Below are 25,363 nucleotides of genomic sequence, written 5' to 3'. Positions count from 1 at the left end.
GTTCTGTAGTAGAGCATGTATTGTCTTAGTCGAGCATTTGTTTTCTTTAGTCGATCATTTTTTAAAGTAGTCGAGCTTATATGTTCTGTAGTCAAGCATCTATGATCTTTAGTCGAGCATTTGTTTTCTATAGTCGATCATCAGTTTTCTTTAGTCGAGTATTGATGTTCTGTAGTAGTCGATCATCTGTTTTCTTTAGTCGAGCATTCATGTTCTTTAGTCGAGCATGTATTTTCTTAGTCAAACATCTGTTTTCTTTAGTCAAGCATTTGTTCACACCTGCCCGGTTAACATGCAAAGGAAATTGTTTCGGACACTATTACACCTTGGCTCTTCCCACCTTTGTATTTGCAAATCCCTCGACAAATTTCCCATTGGCCACCATAGAGGATCACAAAATCAATAGATGTCATTCCTGAAAATAACAAAAAACAACAAAAAAAAAAGTATCATAATTTGCTCGACCGTAAAAACTTAAAGGCTCGCTCGATCATTAACAACTTTGCTCGACCATAAACAACTTTGCTCAACCAAAAAACACAAATGCTCGACCATAAATAACTTTGCTCGACCATAAAAACACAAATGTTCGACCATAATACAACTTTGCTCGACCATGAAAACATAAATGCTCGACCATAAAAACACAAATGCTCGACTACATATATATTTGTTCGACTACAAACTCAATATGCTTGACTACACAGATGCTATGAGTAGATAATGAGTTCGTTCAGAAGTTCATATGCACTTGAGAAACATATGGAACAAAATTACTCGGAATATAGATGTACTCACCTGTCAAAAGTGATATGAAATGTTCACCAACGAACCTCTCTTCAGACTTGCGATAACGAAGATCACAAATAACTCAGAACCTGAACCCGAACCCGATCTGGATCTGGCTTTTTCGAGCTCTATAGAACAAATAAGATGATGAGAAATAGCCGATCAAGTGCAGATAAGATGATGAGAAATAGCCGTTAGGAGGGTTATGTGTATTCTGGTATTGTGAGTGGAAGAAAAGATATTTCAACATTAGGGGTATTTGGGTCAAAAAAAATACAATGTAGGTCATTTTTGCGGTTTATACAAAAATGGGTCATTTCTCTGGTTTGACTTTTTGAGAAGGTCATTTTTACAAAATTCCCATTTTTCATTAATAATTATACGGTAAAAAAAAAAAAAAAGACAAAAGAGGTGTGAAATAGACGACTTTGCCTTAGAAAGCCCAAATCTTCTTGTCTCTGCCTACCTTTGCTTTGATTCTGTCCAACAAATCGAAGACCTCACACACAAATCTAACTCTCCACTCTCTCACCAACAACGCCTGGTTCATCTTCAGGTTCCTCAATTGCTAAAGCCCTTAAAAGGTACAATTTTTTCTTCATTTCGTTTGACAGTAGATTTGTGAATTTGAGAAGAACTTTTAACAGTTTCATGATATATTTACGGGGTTGCTTTTCCAAAAATTTGTTTATTTTTGTCATAAAATTATCCCTAAACCTAAAATTCCAATGCTTTTGATCAAATCTTGTTGACTGAAATAAAGAAAAGTAATTGTCACTTCAAGTCGATATGGTATTATCAAGTTTGAATGAAAGAGCATGCGCTTTTTCTTACAAAAACATTAAGAAATTGTAGGTCTATCCTCCAGGTGTTGTCCTTTATCTCCTCTGAATGTTTGACAAGGCTTCCCAAGAACCAAAATTTGCAGAGAAGAGAGATTCAACTCTTCTTGGAGTTTCTGCTAAGCTAGCAATCACTTTCCTCTCTTGATTTTCTCCAGTTTCACTTCTTCACGAACACAAAACATGGCTGAAATGTTGTTGGGTGGAGCATTTCTTTCTGCTTTTCTCCAGGTGGCCTTTGACAGGATAGCTTCTTCGAAAGTTATTGACTATTTCATGGAGAAGAAACTCGATGACGCACTATTGGAGAAACTGGAGATTACGCTGATGTCGATTCAAGTAGTGCTGGATGATGCAGAAGAGAAGCATATAACCAAACCCCTCGTAAAGAAGTGGCTCGATAAGCTCCAAGATGCTGTTTATGATGCCGAGGATCTGCTCTATCAGATTTCCACTGAAGCGCAGAGATCTAAGATTGAAGCTGAATTTTGTGCTGGCACAAGTAAGGTATGCAATTCATGGTCCATGTCTTGTAATTCATTTGAAAAAACAATTGAACCAAATGTTAAGAAGATCATTGACAGATTAGAGTTTCTAGTCAAACAAAAGAAGGTACTTGGTTTGAAAGAAGGTGTTGGATCAAAAGAGTTGCAAAGACTACCGACAACTTCTTTAGTAGAGGAATCAAGTGTTGTTGGTAGAGATAACGATGTAGAGCGTGTCATTAAGCTTGTGCTATCTGATGACCTAGCTGGAAGGGGCGGTCACGTTCCTGTAATTGCAATTGTGGGAGTGGGTGGGATTGGAAAGACCACCCTTGCTCAGCTTGTGTACAATGCTAGGGAAGTTAATGAATGTTTTGACCTCAAAGTGTGGGTTTTTGTTTCAGAACGGTTTGATGTTATCCGAATTACCAAAACCATTCTTGAGGCAGTTACCTCAAAATCTTCCGATACAAATGACTTTGATATGCTTCAAACTAGGTTGAAAGAGAATCTAAAGGGAAAAAAGTTTATAGTTGTTTTAGATGATGTTTGGAATGAGGAGCAAAGTGTTTGGGAAGCCTTAAGAAAGCCTATCAACTCCTGTGCACATGGAAGTAAGATCATTGTAACGACACGCAATGAAAGTGTCACATCAGTCATGCGCCCTGTTTCAACTTGTCAGTTACAGCCAATTTCGAATGGAGATTGTTGGTTGTTGCTTTCTCAATACGCCTTTGAAAATGGCCAGTCAGATGTATCTCTGAACCTTGAGGTGATGCGTGAAGAGCTCGTCAAGAAGTGTTGTGGCCTGCCTTTAGCTGCAAAAGCACTTGGGGGTCTCTTGCGTTCCAAACGAAATCCTGAAGAATGGAAAGAAATATTGAGAAGCGAAATGTGGTATTTACATAATGAAGCAAGTGGCATTTTTTCAGTTCTAAGATTAAGCTATCATCATCTTCCTTCACATCTAAAGCGATGTTTTGCCTATTGTTCATTATTCCCCAAAGGTTATGCAATCAGAAAAGAAGAATTAGTGTTACTATGGCTGGTTGAAGATCTTTTGCCGGACCATAGAAGTAAAAAAAAGGCGATGGAAATAGGGTATGAGTACGTGAAAGATTTGGAATCAAGGTCATTTTTCCAATCATTACATCTGTATTATGATTCTTGGTTAGTTATGCATGATCTTTTTAATGACTTTGCCAAGATCATATCGGGAGAATTTTGTTCAACATTAGATGGTGCGAACCCAGTTAATGTTGGGAAGAAGACTCGCCATTTGTCATATTTTATGTCAACTGATAAGCAATTAAGAATCAACAACTTTGAAGCGATGCGTTTGCAAACATTCCTGTCAATTAACCAGGTTTTTTTTGTTGGGAACTTCCCATCAACTAAGGAAGTAACACATGATCTATTACCTAGATTGTTGTGTTTAAGAGTCCTCTCGTTGTCAGGGTATAATATCGAGAAGCTGCCTGATTCAATCAGAAATTTAAAACTCCTTCGATATCTAGATCTTTCATACACTCCCATTCAAAAATTACCTGAGACTATATCTAGTTTATATAACTTGGAGGTCTTGATGTTGTCAAGTTGTCGCTCTCTAACTGAGTTGCCAAGCACCATGGGGCGATTAATCAACTTGCACTATCTCGACATGAGATATCCAACGTTAAGGTTTCAGTTGCCATGGCAGATGATGAAGTTGAAAGATCTACAGGTGTTACCTCCTCCCCTTTGGCAAATATCTGATGGTTCCAGTATTAAAGAGCTGAGAGACCTCTTGCATATACATGGTGAACTTTATATATCAGGGCTGCAAAATCTCATCCATGCTAGAGATGCTTTGGAAGCAAATCTAAGGGGAAAAATGCACCTTGAAAAGTTGATCTTTAAATGGGATTTTTATTCCGAGAACTCAAAAGACGTAGAAATCACGCTTGAGAACCTCCAGCCTCATGCCAACCTGAAAGAACTAAAAATAGAATGTTACGGTGGCACAAGATTTCCTGACTGGTTGGGAAGTGATTCGTTGTTCAATATGGTGTCTATTCATCTTCAGGACTGTAAATATTGCTGCCTCTTGCCACCATTAGGCCAGCTGCCATCCCTGAAAGACCTCACTATTGCAGGGTTTGATGCAGTAGTGACCGTAGGACGTGAGTTTCACTTGAAGTTGTCCTCTACGATTAAGCCCTTTCAGTCCCTGGAGTCTTTGACTTTTAAAAACATGTCAGAGTGGCGAGAATGGATTCCTAATGTGGATCAAGGAGACTTCTCCAGTCTTCGAGTATTGAGCATAGAGAGTTGTCCGAAGCTGACTAGTGAATTACCAAAGTTCCTTCCAGCATTGACAGAATTTCGCCTTGTTGAATGCCCAGAGTTTGTGGATTCACTTCCAAGAGCTCCAGGGCTGCTAAAGCTGACCATTATTGGATGCAGTGTCCTAGAGTCCCAACATGAAGTGTTACGAATCTCGGAATGCTCATCTCAGAATACACCCTGTATGTTGAGAGAGCTTGAAATTGAAACATGTATGAAATTAGAGTTACCAGTTCATTATTGCTACACGTCTCTGAGAGACTTGTCTCTGAGTAGCAGCTGTGATTCTCTTGAGTTTTTTCCTTTAAGCTTCTTCACAAAGCTTTGTAGGCTTGAACTAAAAGGTTGTAGAAGTCTTAAATCCATTTCAGTCTCAGAAGACACTCAGGGTGATCTCGGATCTCTCGAATCATTAAATATCTGGAATTGTCCCAATTTTGAATACTTCCATCTTGGAGGATTACGTGCTCCCCGAATGGGATATTTATCTCTGAGGGATTGTGAGAGTTTGAAGGTGCTCCCAGAACATATGTGTACCCTATTTCCTTCTCTGGTTTGTTTGATATTATCTGCATGTCCTATGCTTGAGTCATTTCCTCAAACGGGCTTGCCAAGAAATTTAGTTTTGCTTGATATTTCTCAGTGCAACAAACTCATTGCAAATCGTTCGCAGTGGGGTTTAGAAGGTCTCCATTCACTTAAAACCTTGAGCATCAGTTTCAAATGTGTGAATGTGGAGTCCTTCCCTGAAGAGGGACTACTGCCCAGATATCTTTCGTTTCTCTCCATATCTGATCTTCCCAACCTTACAACCTTTGATGGTAAGATGTTTCAACTACTTAGCTCTCTTGGAGGTTTGCAAATATCAAGGTGCCCAAAGCTCAGGTGCTTTCCAGAGGAGGGTCTGCCCACCTCCTTGTATTCTCTTAACATCTGGGAATGTCCACTGTTGGAAGAACGATGCCAAATAGAGAAAGGTGAAGATTGGAGCAAGATTGCTCACATAGACAAAGTTACATTTTCCAAAGACGAAATCCTCTCATACAAAGTTACTTAGCTCTCATAACATCTGGGAATGTCCACTGTTGGAAGAACGATGCCAAATAGAGAAAGGTGAAGATTGGAGCAAGATTGCTCACATAGACAAAGTTACATTTTCCGAAGACGAAATCCTCTCATACAAATATCAAGATTGCTCACAATGCCAGCCGTGACAGTGTTCTCGAAGTTGTTGTACTGGTCATAAGGTACTTGTAGTATTTATTCCTCTGATTTAATCTGTTTTAGAAAGATTGGCTGCCTATGTGTCCTTTTCTCATGCACTTATCTTTCTTTAATGTGTTGGTATAATTGTCACAGCCTCTACAGCAAATACTCTGTGAGAATATAACATACCTTCAACTTATGATGAATGTTAGTTCATTTCATGTGCTGACCAAAGTAATGTAAATATATTGGGTGATCTTTATTTGATATCTACACTGTTCTTGTTTTTAAATCTATGTAAAAGAAAAAAAAGAACAAAATAAGAGGATATATATATTTGTGTGTCTGTCTATATGTTTGTGAACATAGTGGATTTACTGTCGGGATAGGCTATGGTTTTATTTGTCTGTTCCCCTTTCTTGTTCACTCTCTCTTCTGCATGAATGCTATATGTTTCAAAGCATACATGCAGAAATGTGATTCAGCAATATATGTATGTATTCATTGATTATGCTCTGTGTTTTGTACCTTTGAGAAGACTGGTTTTCGCCACCTCAGTCCATCGACTCGAGAGACCAGTGGTGCCACTTTTTTGTTTTTCTGGGAAGTTGCCAAACCATACACTAGAGAAGTAAATGGAATGTAGGAACTTCATTGTTGCTAAATATATGGAAAATCCAGAGAAGATGCTTACAATTTCTGGTTACCAGGGTTATGTAGTTGGCGTTGACTATACCGATTTAAGTAGAATTTTTCAATTTCTTGATCACTGGGGAGTTATCAATTACTGCGCAGCTGCTCCAAATCGTGAGCCTTTGAATGGTGGTTCCTATTTGAGGGAGGATCCAGGGTGTGAAATTAGACAAAGCTTCTGTCTTGGCCTAACCTTGATTACAAACGATTGTAATTGTGCAAATGACTGTATTTAAGTTACTCTGAAGCTTTCCATATATTATTGATGCTAATGAGCCTACTATAATTCAATTCTGATTATTCTGTTGATCATCATATCAGAGAAATTAAATAAAGCCTGAAAAACCATTGAGACATTTATATTTCATTTTACTGCCTATTTGGTGTGATAAGTGAAGACGTCTTTGTTGCTCATGAGAGTTGATTTACTGATTTCACATCTTAACAGGCTGATGTACTTCTCTGTGTTCTGATTACTTTCATGACGGGGAATTCGTTAATGGTCACTTGAGCATGGATTTTGTAAGGACGGGGGGTTCAACAAATGATTATGGTGATATAGATGGGGAAAGTTGGAATGATCAGGAGACACTGCTGCTACTCGAAGCCGTCAGAATTTACAGTGAGAATTGGAATGAAATTGCTGAGCATGTTGGCACCAAGTCAAAATCGTAATGCATTCTTAATTAATTTTCTCTGCCTACCTATGGAGGAGGGAAAGTTGGAAAACATTGAACTTTCGAGCACGTCTTGAGTTTTCCAGGGCATGATAATTGGTGAAAGTATAGTCATCTGTTACTGCCTGAAATCATGTCAGAATAACTTGTTATATGGAAGAGTTTTGCCGTAAATGAGCAGCACAGTATGCTTTTGTCCCTATAGGTGATGATTATCATGTGCCAATTTTTATTATTTATGACAGCGATAACGTAATTAAATTTCTTTCACTCTTGTTAAGGCTTAATTTGGATGGTATGCATGGACAGAGAAGGCAGTTTCCACGAAGATTTGGCAAATTCAATTCAGCAAAAAGGTTTTAAAAAAAAACAAGAAGAAAGTTCTTTGGCTTGAACTTCAGAAGATAACTCTGGAGTAGATGGTTCTGGGGACCAAAATGAGGCACAAGTCACTTCATTCCCATATCTGCAGAGAAAGTTGAAGCTGCTGCAGCTGCAGCTGCAGCTGCCAAGGCAAAAAAACCTCTTTGCAGATCACCAAGGAAGAATGAATATAATGGGATGAGCAATGATGATTTGTTTCTGAATTTCAAATGGAAGGAACATTTGTGACAGATCCGGTGAACGTTTGGAAATTCGAATTCAAAAAACAAATACTCACAAAACACAAAACCTGACAGTCTGCGACTTTCCCAACATTAACTAACCACGTTTTAATCCAATGCCACGAAACGAAAACCTGATAGAGTGCTTGCATTCCACGTGTCTTGTAATTATTGGACAGTGTTCCACCACCAACAGCCTTAGTTCAAATACATATAAAATACGAAACGGAAGTACAGTTTGCCCTACACCCGGACGCTCCTAACGGTAACCAAGTGTTCATCAACGGTCACGATCGTCCCACAATTCAAATCACTGGCTTCCCCGCCTCAAAAGCACCATTCATAAAAGAGGAAAATCTCTGTCTCTCTCTTTCTCACACACACTCCCTGTGTTTCTTTCTTTGTAAAAAAAAAAAACTCTTGAAATCCAATACAGTCTGTTTCGCATAGGAGAAGAAGAGAGAGTCTTTGTAGCTATATTTTTTCTTCTTTGTTTTGAGCGGATAATTCTTTAATCTGCCGAAAATGTCGACACAGAACCGGAGGTCTTCGTTCTCGTCATCCACCTCATCGTCTCTGGCGAAGCGGAATGCATCATCCTCGGAGAATCTTGGGAAGGTTACGGCGGTGGCCAAGAAGCGAGCGCCTCTCACTAACCTCACCAATTTAAAGAATTTCCCTTCTCATGGCTCAAGAAGCTTGGGTCCATCCGCTACCATGGTGGGTATTTCTCCATTCTATTTTCTTTAATCTGTTTGAGTTATACTCGTTTTCTTTCCTCTCTTTATGGGATTTCATTGGCTTGCATCCTTTTGTTAGTGTATTCAAGCGTATTTCAAAATTTCTTGTTTTCTTGATTTCTGCCTTCTTGGTCATTAGCAATCCTACTGTGTTCAGCTCATTATCCGAAAACTATTATGGGTATTTCAGGATTTAGTGTCGTAAATGTTCTGTGCAACCAAACAGGAAAATGTGGGGTAGATGTTATTGAAAGTTCAAAAGTTGTAGACGTAAATTACTCTATAAAATTTAAAAATGTTTTGGAGTGTTCTTGTATGAAAAAGAAAAAAAAAAACGATCTACAAGAAGACAAAACACAATAGACTAAACACCAAAACAAGAAGACAAACGACAAGACAACGACTTGGCACTGTGTCACATTTTGAAATATTTGCCTCTGCTTATTAGATTAAAAATATCATTAGATAACTTTGAATTGTTCATTTGAAGCTTGCTTCCATATCAGAGGTATAATTTGATGAACTGATTTTTTTTTAACTGAAGGTACCATGTTCAACCAAAATTGGCAAGTCAAAGAAGGGTTCTCCAATTCCCACTGGTGGTGCAAGCTTCTCTGGGAATGCCTTACCTCTATCCTCGAACACGAAAACCAGCTCAGTTGGTCCTATTAGGGCTACACCTTTGCTAAGAAGTCATGATCTTGTCCCAAGTTTTCCTGCTGTTTCTGCCTCATGCAGCATGGATGTTTCTCCAAGTAGATCAGATGAAAATTCAGTATCAATGGACGAGACGATATCTACTTGTGATTCTTTCAAGAGCCCTGAAATTGAGTACGTAGATAATAATGACCCTTCAGCAATTGAGTCTGTTGACAGGAAGACTTTTGGCAATCTCAACCTTTCAGACCATGCAAAAACAGCAGGTTTCATATTTTAATAGCTGCTCGATTTCACCCTTACTCCTTCTTCTTTACAGTTGTATCAATTACTTAAGCAGTCAATTCTTTGTTATTGACAGCATGCCCTTAGAAGTTAGAAAGGTGGGCTTGGGCTTTTAACTAGAACAAGAACTTTCTTCATTTCCTGATATAGTTGTGATCTTTTGCTTGTAGATGACATCTGTGGAAGAGATACATTGGCAGATATGGAAACGGATGATAAAATTGTTAATGTTGACAATAATTACACAGATCCACAACTTTGTGCAACCATTGCTTGTGACATTTACAACCATTTGCGCGCAACTGAGGTTCGTCATTTTTTATTTCAAAGTTCATTCATAATCTTCTATGAGATATTGTGCTTGCAAGTTATTATTTCTTACCTGAATCGTGAATTTCTGGATTTGGTGTGGATCTTATTGTTGTTTCTTTTGTCATCATCTGATCGATTAATGTAAAATTGTGGAAATTTTAGGTAAATAAAAGGCCTTCCACAGACTTCATGGAGAGGATTCAGACAGATATAAATGCCAACATGCGCTCAATATTGGTTGATTGGCTTGTGGAGGTATACTCTTGGTTGAAGAACACTCATTTGATTATAACTATAATCAATGTTACTTATAACAGTGACTGAATTTCTATTGACTGAAGCTTTTCTCATCTGATGGCTTAATTTTTTTTTTCCCGAACTGCAGGTGGCTGAAGAGTACAGGCTGGTGCCTGATACATTATATTTGACTGTGAATTACTTAGACAGGTATCTTTCAGGAAATGTGATGAATAGGCAACGGCTACAATTGCTTGGTGTTGCTTGCATGATGATCGCTGCGTAAGAAAACTACAGCTTTTTGCCATTTTCTGTCTTTCTTGTCATCTCATCTAGTCTACAACTTTGGAAACGACATAATGCTAACATGACAATGATCATATTCTCAGCAAGTATGAGGAAATCTGCGCACCTCAAGTGGAAGAGTTCTGTTACATAACCGACAATACCTACTTCAAGGATGAGGTTTCTGCTAGAAGCAACTTCTTTAACATTATTGGTGCTTCTCTTTTCACCTGCACAACTGTTAAAACATTTTATCTGCTGCAGGTTTTGGAAATGGAATCTTCCGTCCTAAATTACTTGAAGTTTGAATTGACGGCTGCGACTGCTAAATGTTTTTTAAGGTACTTGATCTTCTGTTCATTGCTTGTGCACTCTACTACTACTCAGCTCTTGTTTTACTTATTATCTTTGTGTTATTAGGCGATTTGTTCGAGCAGCTCAAGGCGTTAGTGAGGTATTTTCGTCTACAAGTTTATAGGTTTTACATGTGTATACAGAATTGTATTCACGAAGCTTTTATCTTGTGTTTTCCTAGGCTCCATCAATGGTATTAGAATGCTTGGCTAACTACTTCACTGAGTTATCTCTCCTAGAGTACACCATGCTTTGTTATAAACCATCACTTATAGCTGCTTCTGCCATCTTCTTGGCCAATTTTGTGCTTAACCCTTCGAGGAGACCATGGGTATGTTATATTAAATCCTAAAAACATTCTCCTCTCTCTTATGACCTTTCTATCGCCAAGAGTTTGATCCTTTTATTTGGTTTGATGCAGAATTCCACTTTACGGCATTACACTCTTTACCGGCCTTCAGATTTACGCGACTGCATTAAGGATCTCCATTGCCTGTGCTGTAACAACTATAATTCTACTTTACCTGCAATAAGGGAGAAATACAGTCAGCACAAAGTAAGCAAAATTCTTGTCATTCTGAGTTCCCCATTGTGGTTGATAGTGTAAGTTGATGTTCTAATCCTAGTGAAAAATGTTTTTTTTTTCCCTTGCCAGTACAAATGTGTGGCAACGAAGGACTGCCCACCTTTGATACCTCCAGAGTTCTTCCATGACTTGAGCCACTAGGGAGTCAAGTCAGTGAATTCACTATTCCAATGCTCTGATGGAGGATTTCCAGCGACTTTAAAACGGGCCGTGGCTGGTCATTCTCCGAAATTGTATAATTTCTCCGATGGGTAACATTTAATGGCCACTGCACATGTGTTCCGCTGAATCTACCGCTTTCAGTGAACATTTAACCATTAATGATGAAAATCTTGTATTGTAGTCTTCTGTATTGTTTAGCAAATTCTACATTTACTTCATAGTTAACTTTTATGCTGCAACTAACTCTGAAACTTCTAGAGCCTAGAGTATCCATCTAATAATTCAAGGGTTCAAATCAATGTTTCTACCAAGGCACTTGGAAAAGCAGAGATTTAAATATCCGAAAATTTTAGTCGGCCAAAGGCCCACGATTCACAAGAGCCTTAACCGGAGAGACTTGTATCGCTGAGATGAGAGATTCATATCCTCAATGTAATAATCTCACATGGCCAACAAGGGAAATAGTAGTAAAATAAGCATTTTAAATCAATAGTGAAGATGACCAAAAATATAAAGAGTAAAGATGACCCCAGGGCCAGAAGGGTCTGAAGAAGGGCATAGTAGAAATATACAGAGAGTCTACAGATATGGAGCTTGGGAAAAGAATTCAAAACAAGTCAAGAGTTTCTTTTTTTTTTCTTTTGTTGCAATAAATCCCCTCTCCTTCAGTGCCAACCCAAAAAGAAAGAAGAATAAAACCGGGAGAGATTTGATTGTGCAACTGCAATTGAGATGGGCCATGAACTTGTGATGGGGGTAAGGCTTATAACTTTCTTACAGCTAGACCATCTCAGAAGCAGCACTAGTTTACATCAGGAAAGTACGCATAGCAATCATCTTTTACAGGGCCTACAGTTTCATCACATCGTAATCAGTCCAGCACAGCTGAAGCATGCTTCTCCTTAGATTTTGTGAGAACCAAATTATGTCACTTTGAGTAATCACAATGGTATTCAAGACAGTTCCTCTGAGCTGAACTTGTTCCAAGCTTCCTGTTATGATACATATCGACAAAATAAATAAACAAACATAAACAAATAACTGATACACGAACACCAAGAAGATAAATTTAAATTCATTTTGCTCATGGTCACCCCATTATCCTATGTTAAAGATGAAAGGGGCACAGTCAACATACACAGTCAAAACCACAACCCATAATCATTCACTGTTTTCCAGATACTTGAAACAATACGCACCAAAGGTCCGGAAATTTTATGTCATAAAATTTGCATATAAAAACCAATTGGAATCAGTTGCCATACCAAGCAAATCTTATAACACATTAGTCTCTAACAAAACCAACCCTATGGAAAACTAAACATCCATCCTAAAGAAGGATAAAACTAAGGAAAGTTAATGGGGAAAAAAATCTTTGGTTGCAATTATAACATATTAACTGCCTCTGGCATGCAAACTCAAGCAGTAATTTTGCTTCTTTTTTTTTCCAAAGAAATTGTACTGGCAATGGTTTCAAATGCTTATGGTACTGATTAAGCACATTCCCGATCATAGGCAGACAAGAAACAATAAGAAAAGGCTGATGAAGTACCTTCAGGATATCAAACACCTTTTCTGCAATATACTTCTGTTGCAAAGTTGCTCCTTTCTGCTGGACCTTATCAGGATGGACATACAAGGCAGCTTTCCTATAAACTTTTTTAACCGAAGTAGAAGTAATTAAATCTGTCAAGGAAACCGGTTCCCAGCCGCACTCAGGCCAAAGCACCTGTACATCATTCCACAGATTATGAGGATAGATTATGTGAACAGTCAAAGGACAAAGACTATGAAAATTAAGACGCCACATATTTTAGTTTCTAAAAAATAGTATCCATATATGAGAAACTTCTCTTGCCGAAAGAAAAGTAAGTTCAATGTTTTCTTTCAACATACTGAAACTAATGGAATTCTTCTTGATTGAAGAAAGCCTGAATGAAGTTGAACCAGCATTTTGTTAGTGAGAACACCACAAATAACCAATAAGGCAGGCTGAGGAGGACATTGTCATGTAGCATGCATCTAGCATATACTATTAAAGTTCTTAAGTATCACAGAGGGAAAAGTTTATCAACACAGTTTATAGGCTCTTAAATGTAAGTAAAGTAGAACAGTTGCATGAGTTGTAGCAAGTTCAGGCCTCTGCTTTTAACAAAGTGAGATACATTCTCAATTTCAAAATCAATGTCTAAGAAAAATCTACTTAAGAGTCCACAATGTGTATACTCTTACACCACAAATTACATATCGAAACCCTCCACTAATTTTCTTTTCCTCTACCAATCAATTCATATCTTTTCTTTTTTTTAATAGGCAACTAATCATTGTGCATCTTCAAAAGAGGAAGAAGACCAAACGTGGAAAACCATAATAACTTCAAATTATGAAGGAACTAATAACTAAATATTACTAGTTATAAGATAACGCACCAATTGCAATGAAGATAACAGTGCACGCATATTTCCTTCTTTGCCAGCAGCCCAGCGCTTTATCTCAGCATCCATAGCATCAGCGATTCGCTGCGGAATTTGATATCAAAACACAAAAAATAATGTTTCAACTTTAACAAAAGTAATTAAGAAAATTATGTACACCTATTACCCATTCTCGGGGGAAAAAAATTAACAAAGCAGTACCAATGTATAATTTTAAGTTCTTATGTAATGTTCAATGTTTATTATTCTACAATTTTAAGCATTGAATAATTTATCTTTCTTTTTAAATGGAAAGCCAATCTGATAAAGCACAAAGAAGGTGCAAAAGGAACAGCAGTATTGTATCAGTTATTAGTTTTTATTTTTTTCATTTGTTCCTTTCAAGAAAACGAAAAGAATAGAAACAATCCAATGATGTCAACAACTATTATTTAAGCTAAATATTATTTAAGCACTCTCATAAAAGCATCACAATTCTGATGCAATAATGAAATTACTTACACGCTTCTCTTCTTGCTCCAACTGGGTTTGAAGGTCACGCTGGTTAATATCAGCAACTGCTTTTTCCTACAAATAGAAAACCACAAAATTGTAGTCATCTCATTCAAATTTAAACACAAAAGGAACTTGAAATTCAACGATAATTTTGGTCCAAGTTGGGTCTTGCAGAAACTAATTTGGGTGCCTAAACCATGACAATGTTTTTTCGATACTCGAGATATTAAGGTCAACAAGCTTGGTATGACCTCATAAGAGTGGCCAACCAATGTAATCGTAAATGATTGATATATTAAAATTTGGGCAATTTGTTATTAGTCCACTTATAATCCCTAATCTCATCATGAATGATTACTCTTAGACAGCATGACAATGTTTTTCGATACTAAACATATTAAGGCCAACAAGCTTGGTATGACTTCATAACAATGGCCATCAAATGGAATCATAAATGATCGATTTATTGGAATTTGGATAATTTGTTATTGGTCAACTTATGATCCCTATTGATTTCTCTTGGACAGCATCCTTGCTCTGTCTCGTCTCCTACCTATTTAATGTCCTTTCATCACATTCAATGAAGGAATCAATCCAAGGTGTCCACAATTTCGAAATTCCTCATCATGGTTATTTCTGTAAATTTCAGATGTTTATTGCTTCAGTTATTTCTTACTTGGTTCTGTTTAAAAACTATTCAGTTGCAAGCATGGGGACTCTGTTTTAGGAGTCTAGTTTTCTCTATAAATAAAATCTTAAACAAGAAAATTGTCAACGAGTGACTTTGATACCATTTGTTTGCGATATTTATAACCTCTTGATACGATAATTCATAAAAACAGCACCCAGATAGCCCATAGGCAGCACTTGTTGAGACTTCAGCCAACGTAGTTTCGAATAATTTGTCCATTTTTTTCCTCCTATGTTAGCAGCCTAGGGCATTCCTTGAAACTAGTAGTTCTCACTTCTCATACACATTTCCTTCTGCATTTTCATGAAAAAAAAAAGGGAAAGGCAGTAAATCGGTTTGCCCATCTACCAAAGAAAGGGCTGCCCTACATCAATGTTCCTTAAGCATTTTCATAAAAGAAAAAGGTGAAAAAAAAACCAAACAGTTCACCCATTCACGAAAGAAACAAAGAGCATTAAATTATCAGTCAAAGGAACACACACCACACGATCTTGAGTCCTTAGGTGACGCTCCAATCTGGCTCTTCGTCTTTCTTCACTTTCGCCTTCAACTTCCTCGAATTCTCCAGATACTCGGGCAGCTTTCAAGAACATGAAAATTTTAAAACATTTACCACTACAACAATTACAAGAATAATGATAAGCAATAAGACAGTGTCATTTTAAAATAAGTTACCTCCAAAAAGTGAAGATATGTCATCAACCAGATTTACTGCAGAAGATGTCTTTTTTGTGTTGGATGAGGGCCCAGAAGATGATCTTTGAGTAACTTTAGGCCCTCCCTTGACGTTTGTATTCGAATCAAAAATAGGATCCTAACAAATGCACCAAAAGACAGAATATTTTCTGCTGGTATCTTGAAAACGGATATATTTATTATATCAGCAGTTCTTACCAAATTTGTAGCCCTGGGTCTTGGTACACTGCTTGATCGAGAACCCATGCCAAAAAAGGATTCTAGATCCACACCCTTTTGCTGAGTCGCTTTAGTGGCATCTTCAGCTTCTCTATATTTACTAGCTTTTGAACTTGGTCTTTCCCTTATTCCTTCAGCTACAGGTTTATTTCGAGCTGTGCCCCTGGCAAAATCTTCAAGTTCATCTATTGATGACACAACTGAACTTCTAACTGCACCAAGAAGAATTTAGTACCATTATGGATTTTGGTTCATAAGGAGAACATGAGGAATAACAATAGTCATTGACCCCTTTTTTTGTCCCTACAGAAAGCACAAGAACCTTTCCCAGTCTTCAAAACTTGTCCAGGTTTTGGAGGGGGCCTCAGTGGTGGCGAACCATTTGACGAACGGAGAGGTTTTGAGCCTGCAGATTGATTGAGATTGTTGAATTGTTCAAGAGGGTCAGCATCTGATGACTTATGTGTTGAGGCTGAAGTTTTTTCAAATATTACAAAAGGGTCTTGAGGTGATGCAAAGGTTGTTTTAGTTGTCGCAGTTTTTGCTCTGGATAGAAGATATGAAATGAGCACAAATGCATCTATATTAATATTATATAAGACAAGCAACATAATCAGAAAAGAAATAATAGTTGAAACACCATGACAGAAAAAGAGTCAGAAAATATATACCCCAAAAGAAGAGGATGATAGAGAGGACCAATAAACTCAATCATAAGATTCAACTAAAATGAATAATCTCAAATAAGGATGAGCACTCAAGATCATTCCCACCCCCCGTCCCCCCAGACAACAAATTAATGTGAGAATAGTCCTCTAAACAACCCTTTAAGCACCATGAGCCAACTTGGAAGTCCATTACTTATTAAGACAGGAGCAAGCACCACAATTAATACAATACAATGCAATTGTATCTTATAAGACAGTGGACAATGTTCCAAAAATTTCTGCCACAAACATGTAAAGAAAATCCTACAATAATGAAATTACCAATAAAAGTATCAATGAACTCCTCATGAATCAATAACTATCAGCACCAAGTTATCAATGATACCAAAACAATGACATAAAATTAACGAAAGATGCCTATAACCATGAAGAGGGCAACCAAGCTTTTATTGGACACACATACCCGCTGGACTGAGGTCTGCGTCCACCAAATCCAGGTATCAGATCATCCACGTCTGTACCTCCATTATGACTAGGTCTATTCGTATTCGTCTCTGCTGCTCCAAGACCCCCCAACAAGTCATCAACTGGAACATTCTGCTTTCGGACTGAAGAAAACGAACTAAACACATCATCGCCGTTGATAGAGTTCGAGCTACTTAGCCCACCAAATATATCATCATCTTTATACAAATTCGTGGATGAAGGCCTTGAACTATTCGAATTTGAGAAAATCGAATCATAATCGAAAGAAGATCCATTGCTATTGGCATTGGATGGCTTCGAACTGTTTTGGAATCCACCAAAAATGTCGAAGTCATCACCTAAACCACCGACATTTTGTGATTTGAGGTTGGTCGACGATTGAGATAGCATCTCGAGGTTATCGAAGGAAAAATCATCAACCGTAGTGGAATTCCACGAATATGAATCAGGTTTCGAGCTTAAACTCGAATTGGAGGTGAAATTATGGCTGGCCGTGGTGGTTGTTGCGGATCGTTTAGCTGAAGCCATCGGCGCTGATTTCCCTTGCGGCTTCAACCCAAACCGCTCCGTCAAGACACCAAACTCGTCCATGTCAGAGAAATTTGAACGAATTGGGATTCTTAATACTATCAATGGAAGATACGATGAAAATTGAACTGTAAAAAGAATATATGATACAAAATTAAACAGACATGGGAATTCAATGAGATTTTAGATTTGATCTAACGGACAGAGGTGGGATCTGAAACAGAGGAGTTGAGATTCCTTGCTTTTACTCTCCTTTTCTTGTTTTGAGAGAGAAAGGAAAATGGATGGCGTGTGGTTTCAGGCGATGGTGCAGACAAATTGGCGGGAATCGGGTGATGAGAAAAACAGGAAAAATTTCCGGGGATGTGAAAGAGAAAATATCGATCGGGAGTCGCTCTCTCTCTCTTCAACAGCTGTTGAAACTTGAAAGCCTTCGTGAAGAGAGAGAGATGTCGGTGACGCGTGAAGACGGAGCCTTCCGGCTTCCTTACGAAGGGAGTGGTGGGCCATCAGCTTCCAAATGTCGCAATTAATGCTTATTAAACACAATTTTATTTTTGGCTCCTTAAAAGCTTGTCTGATTAACAAATAAAAAAAAGGAATATATGAAATTATATATTTATAATAATTTACATATTCATATTCAATTGTTTTTTGGAAGCTTCCCATATAACCAGTCTTAAGTCCAACTATTCAGGCTCGAGCTCCGTGATGCAGAATAGGAGTTGTTATGAGTCCAAGTCAGAAGCCCATGAAGTTTGTCTCTAGAAGCCAAGCCCAACCCGGCCCAAGCAAGTCGTTCATATTGATGGAATAGGGTCATTACCTTTACCTCAACTTCAAGAACAGCACTGTTCATCAGGAAGACTCTCGGTATATTTCCAGAATCACAATCACTCGAGAATTGCAAAAAAGAAAAGCAGCCACTGGACTGGATCACAAATCAACACAAGAGATTTTATTCTGGAATACAGTATCATAGACCATCTAGAACCCTATTCATCATCCAATAACAACTTTACAAAGAAGGGAGTTGGTTGGAGCCTCACACTTGGAAGAAACACTAAGACACATTTCAAAGAGGAACATAGAAGAGATGCTTATGCCACGCTGGAGGAATATAACCACCACCATTCTATACAATCTGGTCGCATGATTATCGGACCAAAATCTAAAAATTATTATGTTACTGTATATTCTTAAATTCTGGCATTCGTTTTGTGTTTTTTTTTAGCCCTTTTGTAGTTTGTGTCGTTCATTTCAGGCCATCCTATATTCCTATTTGCTATTTGACGTCCGGTCGTGGTTTCCTTTTCTTCTTTATATATTCGATGTTTATCAAAAAGAAATGGAGGTTTCGTGGAAGCTTTGGCTTTAAATAGACCAGGTGGTTTTTTTAATATAAAAAGAACAAAAACCAAGGCATACGTATCTTATGTACTTTTGTGACTTTTGACCAACAATGACGAACTATCAAACTAGAAATATTATTAATATCTATCAAACGTGCACTTTGGCCAACATAGCTAGCCAATGTTGATTGGTCAAACACGTCCAAGTTTTAATTCTTTACTACCATATCCTTGAACAGCCACCCCAAAAGCTAAAAGAAGAGAAAAATGTCCAACTCTCCCAACCTCCCTTCCCTTCTCTTCCTCTTCATCTTCTTCACCAATTTTTTCATTGATTCAGTTTCATCCACCACAACATGCCCGATCGATTTCAGCTACGTCGAGACCTGCCCTTGGGACACGTCACAGTGTCGCGACAATGGAAAACACTGCTGCCAGACCCTCCTAAGCCTCATTGGGATGGGACTTGCCCAGCATCTCAAACAAACCTCCATGTTTCAACTACCTGATCACAACACTTCCTCCTCATGCCTATCTGATTTTGGAGCCAAGCTCGCTGCCTTGTCAGTCGAGCCCTCGCTAGCATCAATATGTTTTGAGAACACTACTTTTGTCTCCAACACTTCAAGTTGTGCTGGGATTATTACAACTCAAGACTGGATTGAAAAGGTTGGTCCAGTGAGTCCCCTGGACTCATCTTGTAAAGGAGACTTGTCAGGAAACTCTGGATTAACCAAGTGCAGCTCGTGCCTCGACGCTGGCCTGAATGTGTATTCCAAGCTGGTGGGTTTGGATGCAAATGAAACAAAATGTTTTTACTTCACTGTTTTATATGCAGCTGCTATGGTTAATGAGTTTGGTCCAATGGATTCAAGAACTGCTGGTTGCATACTAGCCTTACCGTTAGAAAGCACGAATCAAAAATCGTCGAAGAAACTTGATCAAGAAACCATACTCAAGATTGTTTATGCATCGTTGGGTGCTTTGATTGGAGTCCTGCTTGTTTTAGGATTAATATTGCTGTTTAGGAATTGGGCCAAGAAGAGGAAAAGAAATGCTAACCATGAAGAATATGTGACCACTTTCAAGGCAAGCATTCGACCAAACTCCGGCGCAAAATGGTTTCGAGCTTTGGAGCTTCAACGAGCTACGAATGGACTTTCGCAGAAGAACTTGATAGGACAAGGCACATATGGCGTTGTCTACAAAGGTACTCTTTCTGATGGTACTTCAATTGCAGTCAAACAACTTCATGATATGGACTTTCAAGGAGATGAAGAGTTCTCTAATGAAGTCGAAATCATTAGCAAAATCAGGCACCGGAATCTCCTCTCTCTTCGCGGTTGTTGCCTGACAAGCGATAACTTTAAAGGCCGGCAAAGATATCTTGTTTATGATTACATGCCAAACGGCAGCATTGGCGATCATTTGTCAGACAATCATAGAAGGAAGTCCTTAACATGGCCAATTCGGAAGAACATTATCCTGGATGTGGCTAAAGGGCTCAATTACTTGCATTATGGGATCAAACCCGCGATCTATCACCGCGACATTAAGACGACTAACATACTCTTGGACTCAGAAATGAAAGCTAGAGTTGCGGATTTTGGATTAGCTAAGCAAAGTTTAGAAGACCAGTCACATTTAACAACAAGAGTTGCTGGCACACATGGTTACTTAGCACCGGAGTATGCTCTGTACGGTCAATTAACAGAGAAGAGCGATGTATACAGCTTTGGCATTGTGATTCTTGAAATCATGAGTGGAAGAATGGTGCTCGACACATCAAACCCATCATTTCTTCTGATCACAGATTGGGCTTGGACGCTGGCGAAATCAGGGAAAGTTGATCAAATCCTGGATGAATCAATAAGAGATGGAGGACCAAAAGGGGTGATGGAGAGGTTTGTTAGAGTTGGGATTCTTTGTGCTCATGTGATGGTGGCCTTGAGACCCACCATTGCTGATGCTCTTAAGATGTTAGAGGGTGATATTGACATTCCTAGATTACCAGATAGACCATTGCCTCTTAGTCATGAGTCATTTAGATCCTCTATATGGTATAGTACATCAATGAATGAACCATCAAGAACCAGTTCAAGCATTAGCACCACATCAAACCAGTCATTACGCTAGCTTGGTCAAGCAGAGAGAACTAAGTTGTAAATTTTGAATTCAGACATTCTTGATGGCTGTACATTGTGCATGTTTTCATTTTATTTAATCCAAGTACTATATTTATTCTCTTTTTTTTTTTCCTGTTGTCATTCAACATTTGAAGTTTGAAGAAACTACAAGGCAAATCGGGATTTTCCTTGAATTTTAATGGTAACAACTATCATGTGGTCAAAGTATTTGAGCATGTGTTTAGGCTGCTATTATTGACCAACACAAGCCATTAGATAAAGTGAAGCTTTCGCATTTAATCCTTATGAATCCAACATAAGTTAGTTATGGTTAAACATTTAACACCTGAGTCATGGAAGATTGTTATGAACTCCAATTCACGAGTCTCAGATGTTCACGCATGAATTACTTCTGCTTTACACTTTCTCAGGCAAATGACTCCATGAGTATTACATAGTCAATAGTTTTCTGGTTGAAAGACAAAACAACTAGAACATAGACTATTCGTTATCAGCAATATTTTATTGTCAGAATTTTCTTAATCCAAAAACTCTACGTTGGCCATTTTCAAGGTTCACAAAGTTACAGACATGATGCATTGCAAAATAAAAAAAAATAAATCAAAGCATAGATGAATGCCAAGATGAACGATTAACCACTCTACTTAATTAGGGCATGACACCTTCTTAGAGCCTTCTTGCTTTAGATTCACTTTTAGAAAGCATTACTCCTGAGAGCTTGTTGACCTCATACAGTAGTCCAGCAGAGAACAAGAAACTGCATAAGTAAACACAAAAAAAAGTGAAGAATTAGTATGCATGTTATAAAAGAGATCAATACCAAAACAATCATAACTAGCAATACGATTTGGCAGTCAAACAATACATTTCCACATCAGTTACTCCATCCCAGTTCGAAATATATAAAAACAATCTCTTGCCATGACTCTATTAAATTATAAAAGGGGCAGTTTCAAGAAGTGATCACATTCTTCTACACCGCCTATAAAATTCCATCCCCGGCACCCCTTGCCCTCATCTCCAATCAGGGATAAATTATCTCTATCATCACTACACAATTTTGATGTAGAAATCCCATTCCCATTTCCTATTCTCCATAAATCTGGTGAAATTTCTTAATCGTAAAAGGTATATATAGAGTACTGGTCAGGAAATGGTCCTGCCACCGTCCGAAACCCCACGTTGGCAAGAGTCCCTACCAGAGAGGCAGTCAACGAATTGAAATGATATAAACATTTTCTCAAAAGCATGCATTAGCATGGACACACTGAAATTTTAAAGATAAAAGAAAATAGGTGTACAAATTGCATGTGTTACCAGGTTGTGATACAAACGCGATGGACAGTGCTCGCGGCAATTAGAGCGATTGCTTCAGCTAGTATAACTGCAAACACAAGAAGGATGGAAGCCTCCTTCATTAGAGTTCTCCATCAAGTAACATATGCAGAAACCAGATTGACATATACACAGTGGCACTGAGAGGAATTATTAATTCTTAACATTCCACAAGCATTTTACAATTTTCCAAAACAGACAAATAAGAGCATGCTTCAGAGTTCAGACACATAAAAGGAAAAACAAATAAAAACAAGACCCACAGAAATAACCAACAACAGCAACACCATGATTGATGAAGTTTGGCCACTGAATGCCAAGATGCATAGAACTAAAGAGATAATTTCAAAAAGCATATGAAAATGTGACCAATAGATAGCAGCATTTGAAATCTTGTTTCCAACATGTGTTTCATATGCTTTTCTGCAAATTTTACCTAAAGGTGCTTGTTTGTACTTTGTAGAAAGATAATGTCTATCATTTTGATGCATAAGTGCATAACAGCTAGTTTTCTATTAAGAAGATAAGTATAAGAAATAGAAACCTAACCAAAGAGAACTCACCAGCACCCCATCCCGTCTTTATGCCAGATGTCTCTTGGAAGTTGCCAATGAACTACAATAAGAAAGAAAATTCAAATCACCACCATTTACCTTTGTGGAAGAAATCAATTAAATGACTGAATTTTTGTGCAGAGAAGAGCTTATGGTCTGTGACTAAGATAATAAGGCAAATTGTATGCATGATCATGAAAAACAGAAAAAGTGAACGATAAAGCATGAGTATGTAAACACAACATACAAATAATATGATAACCATTCACTACTATCATAATGAACTCAAATAACAAAACCAAACAATGCGTATGACAGAGACATTGCAAATGAATTGCGTATTATTATGTATATTTAGCAACTCGAGATTCACATGATGATATACCCCAAAATTATGTTAACAGAAGAGAAGGCAAACAAGAAACAAAAAAGGATAAAAAAAAATGGAAAAGAGATTATCAATTTATATTAAGAAAATTGCCCACTTCAAACAAGTACAACCTCATCACAACCATTAGCTAAGACTAAAACATAACTACTTGTGTCAGCAACATGAATCCATGATGAAAACTGCTAGGAATCCACTACAGTAAAATGCGTTTACCTCTAAGACAGAAATTAGAGAAACCCACACGATTAGAATTGAAAAAGCATCTACAGATAATAAGAATTGTGTGATTTTCAACTATGTACATACTGAAAGAAACCTCGAAACCATCAGAAGGTCCAATAATCATTTGGTATATTGTCCAAGAACACAACCATCTCCAAGTGACAAATCCTTCACACAAAAAGAAATATGAATCAAAATTGATGATATGATCCCTATTTCTAACTCTCTTAACAAAAATTTCCAATAAGAAAAAGTTCAAGATTTCAAAACTCTGCTTGCAACAGAAGTCATTCTTGGATCTTGGTAAACGAAAAATAGAAAAAAAGAAAAGAAAAGAAAGATCATCAAATTATTCAAATAAAAAATACCACAAGGCCCAAATATGACCACTTTGAATATATAGAATTTGATTCACTTACATGATAATATGTTATTATCCTACTGAAGAAAAGTCAAAGTTCAGAAGTATGGAACTCACTGTTAGCGACACAAGAAATAGCAGAGAACTGATAAAGCCTCCAAGTATGGTAAATAACTCTGTCGACGCCAACTTCCCTCGATACATCTCTTGAAGGGAGAGAATAACAATGAATAGGAGAAATGAATAGAGCATTGAACTCCCAGACCCTGCCATGGACTTCAAGGTCCCAAAATAATAACAGAAAACATTACTTACTGTATCATGAAACTAAATAAGTGGTAGCAAAACAGCAGCAATAATACTTATATACCATCCATAAGGGAATGGTTAAATGAAAAATGTAAAGTTAGTTCCCACAAAACATTATAATAATGCAAGTGGCTACAATAAAAAGAAAATATAATATAAGAGCCACATAGTGCTGCATCAACAACTCAACACAAAATCAACATGAGTTGATTTGAAAAGGAATGTCCACAACGCGACACAAGTGACTTAACCATCATCATGGGCGTGCCAAAATCAGCATGACTTGTTTAAATTCCCAGTTTTGTAAAGGAATTTCCACAATGCAACAAAAGTGACTTAACCATCATTAGAAACAGCTTGACGTTGTGCCACTAGCCTACTACAGATGCATAACCAATACCTAAGTAAATGTTTTTGACAACTACATTAGTTCATAAGTTACAAAAATAACACAACATTCATGATTTTACTATGTAAAGTTGTGTGGCCAACAAGTGCTGTGCAAGCATTATCAGTGGTCTTGCCAGCACAAATCAATACAGAAGCAATGCAGATCCCGCAAACAAAAAATAAACTCTAAAAGATATCATCAAATGATATGAAAATTTGGTGTATAAATTGATGGACATTCTTGCTTCATGACATGAAAAAAATTAAATCTTTTTTAGGCACCATTTTTGCAAAGAGCTGCGTAAATGAAAATTTTATGTTGTACCCCTCAAGGTAATAGCTGAAAACCAGCTATTATCCCAAAAGATTTAATATTCTTAGTGGAACAATGTTTCTTAAGCACTAACAGACGGAGCAGAAGAGTTCAGTCCGATCTTAACAAAACTAAGATGGAAACTATAATATTTACAGTGGAATATAAATCACACTAAAATAATAGCCCAATCAGTGATAGTTAGACCCCGTTTAATTACAGAGAACGATTAATAACGGTTAAACAAAAGAAATCGAACATAGTGAACCAGGTAAGAATCACATCTAAGAAATGTAAATCAAGGCATTGAAAAATGCATTGCGTTCTCTTTTTTGGACAAAGAAACGGAAAGCAACATTAAGGAGCCGACAACATACCTCGAAGAACCCTAGCTACGCCGATCTCTCTGTCTTTCTCGCTGAGTCGCTGTGTCTGATGCGTTGAGTCTTCTATCATGAGCAGAAGAGAAGAAAATCCGCTAAATGGTCTTTTCGTTATTAAGATTTAGACGGGGGGTAAAGTTACAACTTG

The 25,363-nt window shown here is 37.6% G+C and overlaps 5 protein-coding genes across 8 annotated transcripts; 3 read left to right on the top strand and 2 right to left on the bottom strand.

The window, feature by feature from the left end:
- Positions 1-1,221: 1,221 nt before the first annotated feature.
- LOC119993372 (putative disease resistance protein At3g14460) lies at positions 1,222-7,218 on the top strand. Of its 3 annotated transcripts, none has more exons than XM_038840496.1 (4): positions 1,222-1,373; positions 1,658-5,372; positions 5,509-5,688; positions 6,789-7,218. In XM_038840496.1, the coding sequence occupies exons 2-3, from the start codon at positions 1,815-1,817 to the stop codon at positions 5,653-5,655; spliced, it is 3,705 nt and encodes a 1,234-aa protein (XP_038696424.1). In that variant the 5' UTR covers positions 1,222-1,373; positions 1,658-1,814; the 3' UTR covers positions 5,656-5,688; positions 6,789-7,218. The 3 variants fall into 3 exon arrangements, with proteins under 3 accessions (XP_038696424.1, XP_038696423.1, XP_038696425.1); XM_038840495.1 differs by having other exon boundaries at positions 1,658-5,382; positions 5,519-5,688; XM_038840497.1 differs by having other exon boundaries at positions 1,658-5,458; positions 5,595-5,688.
- A 765-nt stretch (positions 7,219-7,983) lies between these two features.
- Positions 7,984-11,886, top strand: LOC119993113 (cyclin-A1-1-like). The gene is made up of 11 exons (XM_038840046.1): positions 7,984-8,342; positions 8,907-9,285; positions 9,475-9,611; positions 9,779-9,871; positions 10,002-10,135; positions 10,243-10,318; positions 10,403-10,479; positions 10,559-10,592; positions 10,674-10,823; positions 10,914-11,048; positions 11,148-11,886. The coding sequence occupies exons 1-11, from the start codon at positions 8,148-8,150 to the stop codon at positions 11,217-11,219; spliced, it is 1,482 nt and encodes a 493-aa protein (XP_038695974.1). The 5' UTR covers positions 7,984-8,147; the 3' UTR covers positions 11,220-11,886.
- LOC119993111 (auxilin-like protein 1) lies at positions 11,759-17,940 on the bottom strand. 2 transcript variants are annotated; one of them, XM_038840044.1, is made up of 9 exons: positions 16,908-17,940; positions 16,084-16,322; positions 15,756-15,988; positions 15,537-15,675; positions 15,344-15,441; positions 14,177-14,242; positions 13,670-13,759; positions 12,793-12,969; positions 11,759-12,232 (listed from the first exon to the last, which is right to left on the bottom strand). In XM_038840044.1, exons 1-9 carry the CDS (start codon positions 17,519-17,521, stop codon positions 12,194-12,196), a joined length of 1,695 nt encoding a protein of 564 aa, XP_038695972.1. In that variant the 5' UTR covers positions 17,522-17,940; the 3' UTR covers positions 11,759-12,193. The 2 variants fall into 2 exon arrangements, with proteins under 2 accessions (XP_038695972.1, XP_038695973.1); XM_038840045.1 differs by having other exon boundaries at positions 16,099-16,322; positions 16,908-17,939.
- A 1,066-nt stretch (positions 17,941-19,006) lies between these two features.
- On the top strand, positions 19,007-21,057 carry LOC119993619 (probable receptor-like protein kinase At1g11050). The gene has a single exon (XM_038840820.1). It carries the CDS (start codon positions 19,078-19,080, stop codon positions 20,944-20,946), a length of 1,869 nt encoding a protein of 622 aa, XP_038696748.1. The 5' UTR covers positions 19,007-19,077; the 3' UTR covers positions 20,947-21,057.
- A 273-nt stretch (positions 21,058-21,330) lies between these two features.
- On the bottom strand, positions 21,331-25,339 carry LOC119993620 (keratinocyte-associated protein 2-like). Its single transcript, XM_038840821.1, has 5 exons — positions 25,210-25,339; positions 23,938-24,096; positions 22,856-22,907; positions 22,275-22,341; positions 21,331-21,714 (listed from the first exon to the last, which is right to left on the bottom strand). Exons 2-5 carry the CDS (start codon positions 24,091-24,093, stop codon positions 21,624-21,626), a joined length of 366 nt encoding a protein of 121 aa, XP_038696749.1. The 5' UTR covers positions 24,094-24,096; positions 25,210-25,339; the 3' UTR covers positions 21,331-21,623.
- Between the last annotated feature and the right edge of the window lie 24 nt (positions 25,340-25,363).

Source organism: Tripterygium wilfordii, chromosome 23, assembly GCF_013401445.1.
Source record: "Tripterygium wilfordii isolate XIE 37 chromosome 23, ASM1340144v1, whole genome shotgun sequence".
In the NCBI taxonomy this organism is placed as follows: Eukaryota; Viridiplantae; Streptophyta; class Magnoliopsida; order Celastrales; family Celastraceae; genus Tripterygium; species Tripterygium wilfordii.
This window is presented reverse-complemented; position numbering and strand designations above follow the sequence as displayed.